Source organism: Quercus suber, unplaced genomic scaffold (assembly GCF_002906115.3).
Source record: "Quercus suber isolate HL8 unplaced genomic scaffold, Cork oak 2.0 scaffold_456, whole genome shotgun sequence".
Lineage (NCBI taxonomy): Eukaryota > Viridiplantae > Streptophyta > Magnoliopsida > Fagales > Fagaceae > Quercus > Quercus suber.
Window position 1 is genome coordinate 124,105 of NW_027069907.1, and position 13,455 is coordinate 137,559.

At 32.5% G+C, this 13,455-nt stretch overlaps 1 protein-coding gene across 1 annotated transcript; it reads left to right on the top strand.

Annotated features, from left to right (window-relative positions):
- The first annotated feature begins 302 nt into the window (after window positions 1–302).
- LOC112007260 (large ribosomal subunit protein uL16) lies at window positions 303–2,785 on the top strand. The gene is made up of 4 exons (XM_024039585.2): window positions 303–436; window positions 1,424–1,925; window positions 2,296–2,377; window positions 2,517–2,785. Exons 1-4 carry the CDS (start codon window positions 427–429, stop codon window positions 2,595–2,597), a joined length of 675 nt encoding a protein of 224 aa, XP_023895353.1. The 5' UTR covers window positions 303–426; the 3' UTR covers window positions 2,598–2,785.
- Window positions 2,786–13,455: the final 10,670 nt, after the last annotated feature.

The window sequence follows — 13,455 nt, forward strand, 5'->3', positions numbered from 1 at the left end:
AAAACTCGGTTTGGATACCTCTTTGACTCCTTAACAAAAACCTTGGCAAAGAAGTAAAAGACTTTACATAAAAACTAGTCGGAGGTCCAACCTAGGCCCAAATTAAAAAAAAAAAAAAAAATAGAGACGGGTCCAAGAAGGTAAATGAGTTGAAAACAAATTGTGAGCTGGGCTGGGCTACGCTGTAGTACTTATCAAATTGGACAGAGTCGTGTCGATGTATCCAAATTCTAAAGTGGGCTATAACAATATGACGCATGCCCACACGTATTTACTATTTAGGGTTTTACCCAGAAAACAAGTCAGGTTCTTCTTCATTGTGTGTCTGTATCTATATAAACCCCAGAACCATTTCTTCCTCCTCCACCTGTTTATTTTAGGGTTTTATTCCCTCGCTGGCCGCAGACTCAGCTCAAACTTTTCGCCATGGGGAGGAGTATGTCTCTATGTCCTTGAGATTTCCTGAAACTTCTAGCTTGTTATTACATTTTATGCTATGGTTTTTAATGTCGGAAATGGTCCCCGTGTTTTACTTCTCTGAATCTCTGCTACGTTAGCATTTATGTAGATATGCCGCTAAATATGTTCTTCTTTTTTGTTTTTCGGAATCTCATACAATGTTTTTGTTCTGCCTTTTTCTTTTTAATATTGGTTATAGCTTATTTGTAAGTTGAACGTGAGCTGTGTTTGTGAGTGTTTTTGTTTGTTAAGGATGGTCTTTAGGATAGTTTTGTTTTGGTTTTTTATGGAACTTAGTTGGACAAATGAATTTAGATGGTTTTTTTTTTTTTTTTTTAAGAATCCCCATTTTTCATTTTTATATGAATTTAAACCTGTTGGGTTAATGTAAACCAGAGGAGATTGATTCATTGTTATTTGAGTTGTTGAGGTTATTCAGTTGTGAAACTAAAATGGGATTTCTGAGAACAATAAGATAGCTTAGTTCTGTTGATACAGGTAGAATTTTTGGATGCTGATTATTGTTATCAATAGGTGCTTGGACTCCCTTGCTCTGTATTTCTTTTCTTGTTTAATTTTTGATTGAGGTATTTGTAATTTGTAAATGGGGAAAAAAAAAAAAAAAAAAGCACAATCTAAGAGGATTTTAATTTGTAACTATGCATGATGTAATATGATTTACGCTTATGCTGTTTGTGTTTTTTTTCACTCTTAGCGTTGCCTTCGCAATTTTTCAAATGTCTTTTCACTTAATATATAGATTGATGTCCTCTTTGTGTAATTTTTTAACATCATTTTGAGGACTAAGATTTTTATTTTTTGTTTTATAGCATACTTCTAATACTTTCCAATCTGAATAGTTTGAGTGTCAAAATATTTCTAGGAGTTTTAGTATGCAAGGTAATAGATTCTGTATGTTTCCCTTGTTTAGCTTTTAATGGCTGTGAAACTTGTTCTTTTGCAGGACCTGCTAGGTGTTATCGCCAGATCAAGAATAAGCCATACCCGAAATCACGGTATTGCCGTGGTGTACCTGACCCCAAGATCAGGATTTACGATGTAGGAATGAAAAAGAAAGGAGTGGATGAGTTCCCCTTCTGTGTTCATTTGGTGTCTTGGGAAAAAGAGAATGTTTCAAGTGAAGCTCTTGAGGCTGCACGTATTGCATGCAACAAATATATGGCCAAATTTGCTGGGAAAGATGCATTCCATTTGCGAGTCAGGGTGCATCCTTTCCATGTCCTGCGCATCAATAAGATGCTTTCATGTGCAGGAGCTGATAGGCTTCAGACTGGTATGAGGGGTGCTTTTGGGAAACCACAAGGCGTTTGTGCGAGGGTGAGCATTGGTCAGGTTCTTCTGTCTGTTCGTTGCAAGGACAGCAACAGCCCTCATGCACAGGAGGCTCTACGACGTGCAAAATTCAAGTTCCCTGGTCGTCAGAAGATCATTGTTAGCAGGAAATGGTATGGAGACATTTTCATTATCAGTTTTGAACTGTTATTTTTAAGTACCATTGGTCCACTAGGATGATCTTTCTAGGATAGAAGTATATCACTTTTATCACTCAGTTATATTTCGTGTGTTTTAGACTAGTTTCTAGTAGTTAATTATATCTATCTTCACTTCTACAATTTCTTTTTTCTTTTGATCACTCCTTTTTTCTGCAAGTGTTTTTTTGGTCTTAGGAGTCGCTACATCTTTATTGGATAGGTTTTTTTGTAGGTGTTTTAGTTTAATATGTTTAAGTTTCTGTGCCTTATTCAATATGTGCACCTTTTTGCTGCCATAGAACTCCACAGTTGCACCTTACTCTTTATATGCTGAAATTTTCAGGGGTTTCACTAAGTTCAGCCGTACCGAGTATCTGAAGTTGAAACAAGAGAACCGTATTATGCCTGATGGTGTCAATGCCAAGGTTTGTCTTAGCTAAATTAATATCTTATGATTTTTCCTTGAAATTTTAGTGGTTTTGTTTGTGGACACGTTTCTCTTACATTTTAATCTTGTAACTATCATGGTGCTCTGGAACCAACAACGTTTTGTCAATCTTGCAGTATCTTGGATGCCATGGACCTTTGGCAAATCGTAAGCCAGGAAAAGCATTTGCGCCTGAGGCTGCTACTGCTACTGTTTAGGATATAGTGTTGCCTAAGAAGTGAAAAGCTTTACTGTTTAAGTTTTGATCGGTGTTATAGAAGGTGTCCGAAGTACCTCTTTTGTTTTTGTAATGGATTGTGCATTAGGTATTTTTGGAGGTGTTTGTTTTGTGGATTTACAAAGTTTGTTTAATGTTTGGAATAATTCATTTTCGTAAATTTCTTTAGCCTTTGTGTTCTTGGCATTATTTAGCTTCTTATATTTTGTTAAAGTTCTCTGAAATCTTTCTACTGTTTGTACACCTTATCCTTCTTTTATTTTTTATTTTATTGTCAAAACGTATCCCTCCTTTTTGTGGATTTTGTTCTTTTGCTCAGTTTTTCAGCATAATATTATGTTGAATACAGCTTTCAGGAAGTGATAATTCTTTAACCTGCTGGGTTGTCAAATTTGTTATCTGTAATGATTTTAGCGGACAATCAAATGAATCTTGATGAGTTTGACACTCGGTTTCTTGGAAGTTTGAACTACCATATTGTGGTCATTATTCGGATCATGACTGTATCCTCTACACTTGTTTTGTGCAGAGGCACAAAAGACATAAAACCTAAAATATTCACATATTCACGGTTTCTACGAGAACTAATTTAATGAACAGGGAATTAGAATTATGAAGATGAAACAAAAGGAGAATCGATTGGAATATGCCAAAGTAGAATTTATGATGTGATGGATTAGGCTCGAAGAAAATTCCTANCTTAAGCCAGCCTCATCCGAAATTTGAGATGTTATAACCTTGTAGGCTATAGCTTTGGATGCTTAATTGTGTCCAACATAAGGAATTTGCATGACTCTTTTCTTTTCTTTTTTTTTTTTTTTTTTTTTTTTTTTTTTTTTTTTTTTTTGGGAGTTAATTGCTTTTCTAGTACGTCATTTATTGCCTTCCAAATGTGCCAACATACGTATGCCACTTTCTGCTGAAACTCATTGGAGAGTTTGCTGTGAATACTCAGTCGATAGTGACTGCAATAATGGAAATCACTGTTATATTTTTGGGGGAGTTCAGTGGCTGGTTTGGCTGATTTTGGGAGGGGTTTTTGGACTGCATCAAAGTTGTCAGTCTCCTAAAAATGTGAAAGGCTGTTGTGCTGTAGCCCGTTGGATTGGTTTTCTAGCAACATCAGTGGCGATTTTCGTCAATGTGATCATCGGCTGCCACTGAGCACCCTCGCATGAGAGAGATTTTAAATTTATGTATTTTATAATACGTGTGTAATACAAATATACACAATTAGTTTGGTTGTCAACGGAATCCAAAAATATATTGTAATCGACAACTGCACTAGTTGTCAATCAGAATGGGGGTTTGGTTCCAACGCAAAGCCGTGCATCATGGACAGCTCTCTATGGTGGTTCCATTGACTTGATGGCAGTCCGGTGAGTCAACACGGATCAATGTGTTGGAACCCTAAAAACCCCTTGTTAGGGTCATTTGTTTTGGTATTGTCAAATTATGTCTTTTATTGAGTTTTAACGTGTGTGAAAGTTATAATTAAAGATCAAGTTGAAGATGCAAAGTTTGCTCAAGAAAAGTACATTTTTAGCATACATCTCGATAGCAGCTCGATACCTCCTCAAACCTACTGCCTCCTTGATAGAAGCTCGATACATCGAGTTTCGCTAATCGGCAAAAATCAGCAACATGAAAAAACTCATAACTTATTCGTTTAAAACTTGAATTGAAATCTGTTTAAACCAATATTTAAATAATATTATAAGCCATCTATTAGAAGACTTTTTAAAGAGACTAACACTCCATTTATTCGGCTAGGGTTTTTTGTAACCAAGTTTTCTCTAATTCACCATACCAAAGAGTTTTAAAGTAAATGTGAAGATTGTCCGGTGAAGAAGCTAAAGCCATAGCAAACACTACAGACTTGCTGTTATGATAAAAACCTTCAAAAAATTCTTGAAGTTAATTGGAGCTTCCAATTGTGATTGTAGAGAGTTTAGAGGTTCTAAAGTGGTAGATAGTTTCTACTGTAAGTTAACCTACTGGGACTATAAAGTTTAGAGATAGATTTTGTACTAGATCTTAAGGGCCTGTTTGATAAGAGTATTTAAATATATTTTTTTGTTTTACAATCCATAAAATGGTGGGTCCTATACTTGAATTCATTGTTTGGCTAATATCTTCTAAATATAGTTTTCAAAAAACTATGGGTGTTGTTCAGGATATAGAAAATGTTTTAATGACATAGTTTTAAATAAAATGAAAAAAATGGACCCCATATATTTGTTCAAATTTTTTTATCTCTTAAATTAAAGAGCTTATCTTTATCACAAAAAGAATTTTCACACTTCAAATTTAAAACTTATCATTAAAAAAATAAAATAAAAAGTGCATAATGAGCTATATTCCATTATCATTATCCACACACACACACAAACAAAACAAAAAAAAAATCTACATATTCTACACATTACTTTTTGTAAATATTTTTTTTTTTTTTTAATTGTGATTTTCGCTGCTAAGCATCACAAAGCCTTCCTAAAAGGATCAGATAATCTAACACGAACCAAGATAAACTTGGATCCGATAAAACCAACCTTGATTCAAGAGTCGGCTACAAATAGGAAGGACTTGCACAAAGGGTACAAGTTTCTGGTACTCTGCTAACAGCTCTGTCAAGTACTGACTGGAAAACACAACAACATACGATTACATAAACAAAATCATCCACAGATTAAAAGGGTGTTAGAAAGTGAACATGAAAACCAACAATTATTATAAAGTTGTGAACTTTGATTGCTTGCCTGTCCACATCCGAGGCACTTCTTATATGTGGAGACACAGTTCTTGCAGGCGAGAAATTTTGCGTGTATAAACCTGACATGAATTTAAGAATAATATACGCAACCCCAGATGATAAAAATAGAGAAAAAGAGACAATCTTTGATTTGTAGAGATGAGATGTACACAGCAAACTCCCAAAGGTTTGTCAACGAAACCGAACCATTCTGAGATGAATAGTAGTAAATATTGGGGAAGAAGTAGAAAGAAGATAAGGGCTACAACGAAGACTAAATATTATTGATGAGGGTACAACAAATAAGGGCTATTTTTTTCTTTTTTCTTATTGTAATGATTTTCTTAATGCAGTAGAAATGGTGGGGTTTTAAATAGGGGAGGGTTTAAATGGTTATTGTGTTTTGGGGTCGGTGTGTTTGAAAGTTTTACAAAGGTGCTTGTTTTGTTTACTTGTGTGTAGGTGTGTGTGTGAGAGAGAGAGTGAGAGAGAGAAAGGTGAGGCGGTGGTGGTGGTGAGGCAAGGCAAAGCAAAGAAAGGCACAAGCAGAGAGAGAGAGAGAGAGAGGGTTTTGTTGCTCATTGATTCATTGTCATTAGGTGGTGTTGTGTGTGCGTTTGCTATGAGATTTTTGAATTGCCACGTTGACAGTTGACACTGACAGCAACAGTGCCAATGTTGTACACTCTCTTGTTCAGCGCGTGGAGATACGGTTTCAATCATGGTCCAACCTATTAATGCTAGCAGCCCTACTACTTAGTAATGAGACGGTGAAATATGGACAAGGTTGGCGATTTATAAAAGATAAAAAAGGTTAATGGTATTCTTAAAATATTGTTTTATGAAATATTTAAAAACTTTCTCTTGAAAAAATGAAAAAGTAATTAAATTTTTTTTATAGTTTTATATTTTTCTATGAAATTAGTATTAAAACTTTCATTAAATAATCTATTAATAAATGTTTTAAAGATACTCATTAACTAAAATTTGTTATGTGTATTCAAAAGTTAGGTCTTTTTGGGTAAATACCACTAGTAGTTTCTTTAAAATCTTTTCTCCTCTTCTCATGTGTATGTATGCGTTAAAATATTTAGTATTCTCAAAAAAAAAAAAACTAAACCCTTTATAAAATTATTTAAGTGTATTATATAAATTGATTTAGAGGTAAACTTTTTCTATGAAGTATTGAATGGGTGGTAAACCTGGATACAAATCTGCAGGTTTTTTTTTTTTTTTTTTTTTGTATTTCACTTTATATTATACAAATTATAGTATGTCATGTACCTAGGGTTAAAAAAAATTAAACTTTGATTTTTTATAATAAAAAGTAAAAATAACACATGACAAGTCATGATTGATAAAACATAAAGTAAAAAATAAAAATAGGACAAAGGATTTGTATTCAACGAAGTACATATGTTAATATATAATTTTATAATGCAATTGACAAGTTAATTTAGATCCCAATTGTGGAATTGACTAATATGGTGCAAAACTAAATAAACATCAATAAAATAAATAAATATCATGCAATATGGTAATTCAGGAAAAACCAATAAAACAAATATTCCAAAATAAAAATAAAAACATTGGGAGAAAACCCTCCTAAATAGAGCAATTCATTATAGTAAGAAAAGTTATTACAATCTAAATAAAACGTTTATCTAGACTCTACAACGGTATAACCTATAAACTAACTTACAAGATGAACATTCTACTACTCCAAAACTTCTAAACTTTTCACTTATATAAATACTCCATGAATGGCACAATCATTATCACAACCAAAACCTCCATCTAATTCGAATAACCTCTTGAAAATTTGTACTCAATAGTAGCACTAGGATGAATGCTTTATGGTTTCATCATATGTCCAACACTCTTTTTGATATTGGGGTATGGAACAATAACCTCTAAGTGATATTAAATAGATACAATATTAAATGGGTGAGGTAGAACCTAGGTTGGTGGTTTTTTGCAAAGGTTTCAGTTGATCCAACTATCAAGCGAAGGTCATGTGAACTCCTCTAGAAGTCTACATTGATGAGTTCAACCTCAAGTGAACATGAGGCTGACTTCTTTGTATGTCATACTGAACAAAAACTTCTGACATCTTCTAATTTTACGCGCAACCCAATTACAATTCAAATAAAATAAATACATTAAAATTGTTACGATTACAACAAAACTTTTGGCACATAATTAACAAACACTAAAATGAACCTAACATAAGTCAAGTCAATTTTATAATGAATCGAGCCATTTTTAATTTAAAAGTTTAATTATTATTTTGGCTAAATTGCAAATTACATATTTAAAGTTTAACTATTCTACTTGCATCAACAACCCCTCTATCCATATGTTTTATTAAGTGTCACATAAACTTGTCACGCATGTTTAGTTTATCCAATAAAACAATGTCACATCATTTTTGTAGCCTAAAAAAAAATTTAATTTGAAAATGACATGACATGATAAAAATGACGTGACATCACTTTGTTGGATAAAACTAAACACGCATAGTAAGTTTATGCGGTACTTAACAGAAAAATATGAATAGATGAGTTGCTTATGCAAATAGAATAAAATTTCAAGGATAAATTCAAAATGCTCTCAAAATTTGTGAATGTAATTTGTAATTTAACATATTATTTTTATAATTTAGTCTTGTTATTTTTATAATGTAATGACTAATGAGAGCAGTTTAAAAGGTATGTTAATGCGTTAACAAAAGTGGGGTCGGTAATTCACGCTCCCCAGGGGAGGTGGATGCATGGTGTAGGTGCATCGGGATTGGCGGGGGAGCCTTTGCTCGCATCAGCTCGTCGGTTTCTGAATATTCGCATCCCCAGAAAGGTTATTACGGACTACGTTACTCCACAACCAGAGGATCTTCATTACTTTTCTCTATCCAAGTTTTTGTCACAATCATTTAAGACACCCACCTTCTTCTTTTTAAAATTTTTTTTTTTAATATTTCACTTTTTGGTTCAGTTTAAAAGGTAATTATTAAGGTTTAATTTTATTATTATTATTATTATTATTTAAACGTGAATAGAAGGGGAAAATAAAACAAACTCCACCACCTAAAACGTGATTTTCGGTTTTTTTTTTTTTTTGTTGTTGATGGAACGTGATTTTCGTTTGATTAAAAATTGTGCCATTTTTTTTTTTCTGAGAGAGTTTTAACTTATGATGTCCGCACCAAGACACCAATCAGTTTTTATTATAGGCGGGATTGAACCCCAGATCTCTTATATAACCATCAGAGATTTTACCAGTTAAACTAACTGGAACCCACGATTGTGCTATTCTTTTTCAAACCCCCTTATGTTATGAAAGTCTAGAATCTAGAACTATAATTTTACTTTTTTGATTAAGTTTTACTCATATGCTAATAAATATTTATGAAACTTTTTATGAGAAAATAAAAAAGGTAACTAATTTTTTTTGACAATTTTTCAATTTTTAATAAATTTTTTAAAAAAAAATTGATGATTTTGTATACACTAGACATACATTAACCCCGATCCTTTTAAATTTAACACATTTTTACTTCTTATTTTTACCTAAATTTGCTAAAAACGTAATTTATTATTTTAACAGTTATTTTTTCAAATACACTCACAAGTTACAATCAAGCTCTTTAGTTAATCTCTAATCTTAATCTAATTCTAAAAGAAAAAAAAGCTTATCTCTAATCTTTTTAAATATTCTTTTTTCCCCAACTATCAAATCAAATCAATATTTCTTTGTAGGTTCCAGTTAGTTTAATTGGTAAAGTCTTTGATAGTTGAATAAGAGATCTGAGATTCAATCCCTACCTACACCAAAAACTGATTGGTATCTTGGTTTAATGATAAAGAACTATCATCATAAGCAAACATCATAAGTTGAAACTTTCTATAAAAAAAATCTATATTTCTTTCTTTTTTTTCCTGCAAAATAGGAAACAAGAGTTCTAACTAAATACAAACCCTTAAATTTAAAAATAAAAATAATAAAGTCCACTAAAGAAAAATATATATAGTTTATATATTCAAGCTTATTTAATGGATTTCAAAATTATATTTTCTATGTGTACGAAAAAATTTAATAAATATAATTTTAGCCAAAAACAAATGATTTTCTTGTCTTTTATTATGTGCATAAATATGAAATTTGATAATTAAGATTATTATTAATAAACATTTATTATTATTGTGTTTGTATATGAAATATTAAATATGAATTTTGATAATTATTGTAGTTATTAATAGGTATTTAATCTTTATTATGATTGTGTTTTTTATATGGAACTACTAAATATATATAATTATGGTAATTATTAATATGTATTTATTGTGGTTGTATTTCTATATGGAACTATCTATTATATTTGTAGGGGTAGGATTTCTGACCCAAGCTCAAAACAATAAATTTGTAGAGAGTGGATGATAGAGCTAGGTTAACTGTGGAGCTCACAACGGTTGATCACAACATCAATGTATAAACCATCATAAAAATACACGTAAAGATCAAATAAACTGAAGTCCGAAGAAACTTATAATAAATTGAATACTAGTTACAATTCTTAGGGCTACAGTTAAACTTTTCTTTTTTCTCTTCTCCCTCTTTCATATTAGGAGCCCTTCTTCCTTATATAGCATCCTCCCCCATCATCCCCATCGTTCACTTGTTCTTCGTTTAGGTCCCTACTTTAGTGCATGTTATGTCATGTATCTTTCTCAACTTTTTGTGAGTAGCGGTAGCTGAGATTATAATGTTCAGGGGTCTTCTTCACATAAATGCGGTTAGAAAAGTTGCTGTAGTGCATTTAATACGGCGGTTGCAGCTTTTCCTTTTAGATATTTCTCCATCCTTCTTATCTCCAAGCGTGTCCAAAGCTTATCTAGACTGCTGAAGTCATTAGTAAACTCATTCAAACTCCCAAGATATTTATATGACCAATAATCTTTACATCCGAGGAGAATGATCTCTTCGGAACACTGATGCTCTCTTCGGACGGATCTTCTTTGCTCCCAAATATCTTTCTTTCATGCGAAGTACCCCTTAACAATTTTAGCCTCTTCAGACATACAATAACTTTTACATCGAGCTTTAGGCCCACTACGTATGGTTGGGCTTTTCCCCCCACACTATTATATTAAGAAATTATGATGCTTCAAGATTTTAATTGATGGTTTAAATATAGAATAGAGTTTAAACTCAATTAAAGAAAATATATATTAAAAAAACTAACGTGTAAAATTGTGAGGTTTCAAAAACCTATATAACAAAATATCACGAGGTCAACTATATTGTCTTCATGATCTTGTTTGTCATCTAAGCCAAATTAATAAGCATGTCATTTCTTTCTCAAAAAGAAAAAAAAGCATGTCACTAATCTCGTAGAGTCCATAAATCAATCTCTCACTACTAGCTAGTAGGTACAATTGGATTGCCACCCTGAGAATCTTGTTCCCAAGTGTATACCTACAAGGCATTTCCAAGGAAGAGTTAATGGTTTTTTCTCCAAATTTTAGATAACTAGCCTTGAAATTTCTTCTAAGGTGTCCATGAGTTGGGTTGGAGGGTATTTTCAACCCAACCCATATACAACCATCATATTGACAATAATTGTGTGGCTTATGCTGATACATCATGGATGTTAGGTAAAACAAACTCTATCTAGACTAGCAAATGATAAGAGATTCTAGCTCTTCTAGTTAAAACATGTGCTAAACCATAACATTGCTTGCAAGTGTGAGAGAGAGACTAGCTAGAATGCCATAGCGGAAACCAGAATATCTTAGATGATATGAGTGAAATGGGAAAGGTGTGCCTTCTTATTTCCTTTGATAGTATTGATTTATTGTCTTTGAACTAGCCTCAAAGATCTTATTGTCAAATTCCCCAATCTTTGACTTAACTATTTCACTTCCTATTCACGAGACATCTTGAAAACCCTATGTATAGATGTACCAATATTGTAACGGATTGAACTTAAAATTTTCAAGTTTACATCACGGTCCAAATCAATGAACATTCCATTTGCTATCTCCTGGGGGTTGATACTTGAAACAAATCAATTTCAAACGATGATGATTAATTTTTTTTTTTTTAATTTTTTTTTCTTTTGGAGAATCAATCGAAGAGGATTCTAATATATGTAATTCACTTGTAAGTAGTAATTGAACCCGTGCTCACATTTGGGAGTTTTGAAAGAATGACAAGCCTTACGGCTGTCTTCAAGACTTGGAAGCAACTGGTTGGTTGAGCTAACGAGTCTGGTTAAGCATGTTTTTTTTTTTTTACCGTTTTGGAATTACTAAAATGTGTCTGGTTAATCATTTTTCTAATTCATAAAAACATAACCCATGTAGTAAAGTACAAACCAGAAAATTGTGAGATCAAATAGACCCACTTAGTCATACCTTCACGGGTTTGAACTTTTCTAAATTATATGGCACTGAATGTGTATGAAAGTCTTTAAGCTATCACATGAATTGAAAGGGTTGAACCAACAAACCTAAACCAGCCCATGTATCTTTTAATAATTAACCCCAACCTCTCTTCATGTTCCCCTTTCATCTCTGACATACACGCCCAAGCAATCACACCTGTAGAATTTATACCCCAATTTTGTTGTGGTAGTAGTATGGTTTAGTTTACACGAATTAAACACAGTGATAGCACACAAGTTTACTAGAGAAATATTCTAATTTGATTATTTTTACACGTAGTACAAAGTAAATCAAGGTCCTTTAACACAAAATACTCACTCAGGGATTGTTTGATAAATTGCCTTTCACAATGCTACAACATACATTGCTCAATCAAAAGAGCATAAACAGTTTTTCCTTATACAACACACTGCATTCTATCTACAACTTAGAGTTGACACCCCAACAGTATTCCTTAAGATAAAATGTAGGGAATAAGTGTTAATGCGTAAACTTATATTGAAGGTTCATTGTCTTCAAAAGCAATTTAAAAAAAAAAAAAAGGTAATCTAGTAATTGAGAGATGAAAGATGAGAGATTTAAATATCATTGTTGGAAACGCCAAAATATGCTAATGAATTACAAAGCTCTCGGCTCAAAAGCAAAAATTTTAAGTTTACAAAAAATAATTGCTGCCATACTTTAGTAGAAGTAGAAATGTTACCATTTATTATTATTATTATTTTAGTGTTAGAAATGTTACCCCATTATTAATTTGTTCAGATCTGATGTAAACCCTTGAAACCACCACATTATTGGCCTGCCTACCTAAAATTCTATCTTAAGAAGCAGACAGATTTCCTTATAAAATTAGGAATACAAACATTCATCAGGTGTATGTATTATGTTCTTATTTTTTGGGCACCAGTAAAATTCATGATGCGACGTACATATATAAATATATATATATATATATATATCACAAGAAATTTTGTACAGATAAATAAATCATATACATTATTTATCATAAGAAATGGGTGACATTATCAAGCATAGGATTCCTCTAAGGTGTGCTTGAAAAAGTACATCGCAGTCAGCAATACAGGTTGGGTCAGGGACAACAACATATGGATCAAAACAAACCATGGGGAAGCCCCCAATTATAAAAAATCACTCACCATCTTGTAACACATGCTGTTTTATAGAGCAATGTTATGTAACAAAACAGTCTATTTGTCTATCCTAGCGCATTATCTAGGTGGAAATGATTCTATGTCCTCGCTCGTACACCTCCACCCATTATAAAATCTAACATCTTCCCTCCTTTAAAAATGATCACAATTTTTGCATGGATGGAATGTTTATATTCACTAGGCTCATGCGCCCTATGTAAGATTGATATGTAGAGTTTGTGATGCATATACGTGTTAAAACCTCATTTCTTCTCTCCTAATGTGTTTGTTTCTAAAAAATAAATAAAACAATCAACCTCCCTCTCAACTAAGGTAGTCAATACCGTACTAGTATAGGCCGTACTAGCCGTACCGGTATGTATACCGGTATCGAAACATTGACGTTTCGTACCAGTTTAAATACTAGCCGTACCGGCCAATTTCGGGCAATCCCAGTTGGTACAGAAAAACCCTTTTTTTTTTTTTTTT

Bases quoted from the DNA above. Each gene is read 5' to 3' on its own strand.
- LOC112007260 (XM_024039585.2), top strand. The intron at 1,926-2,295 runs GTATGGAGACAT...TGAAATTTTCAG, and splicing joins ATCATTGTTAGCAGGAAATG to GGGTTTCACTAAGTTCAGCC. The intron at 2,378-2,516 runs GTTTGTCTTAGC...TCAATCTTGCAG, and splicing joins CTGATGGTGTCAATGCCAAG to TATCTTGGATGCCATGGACC.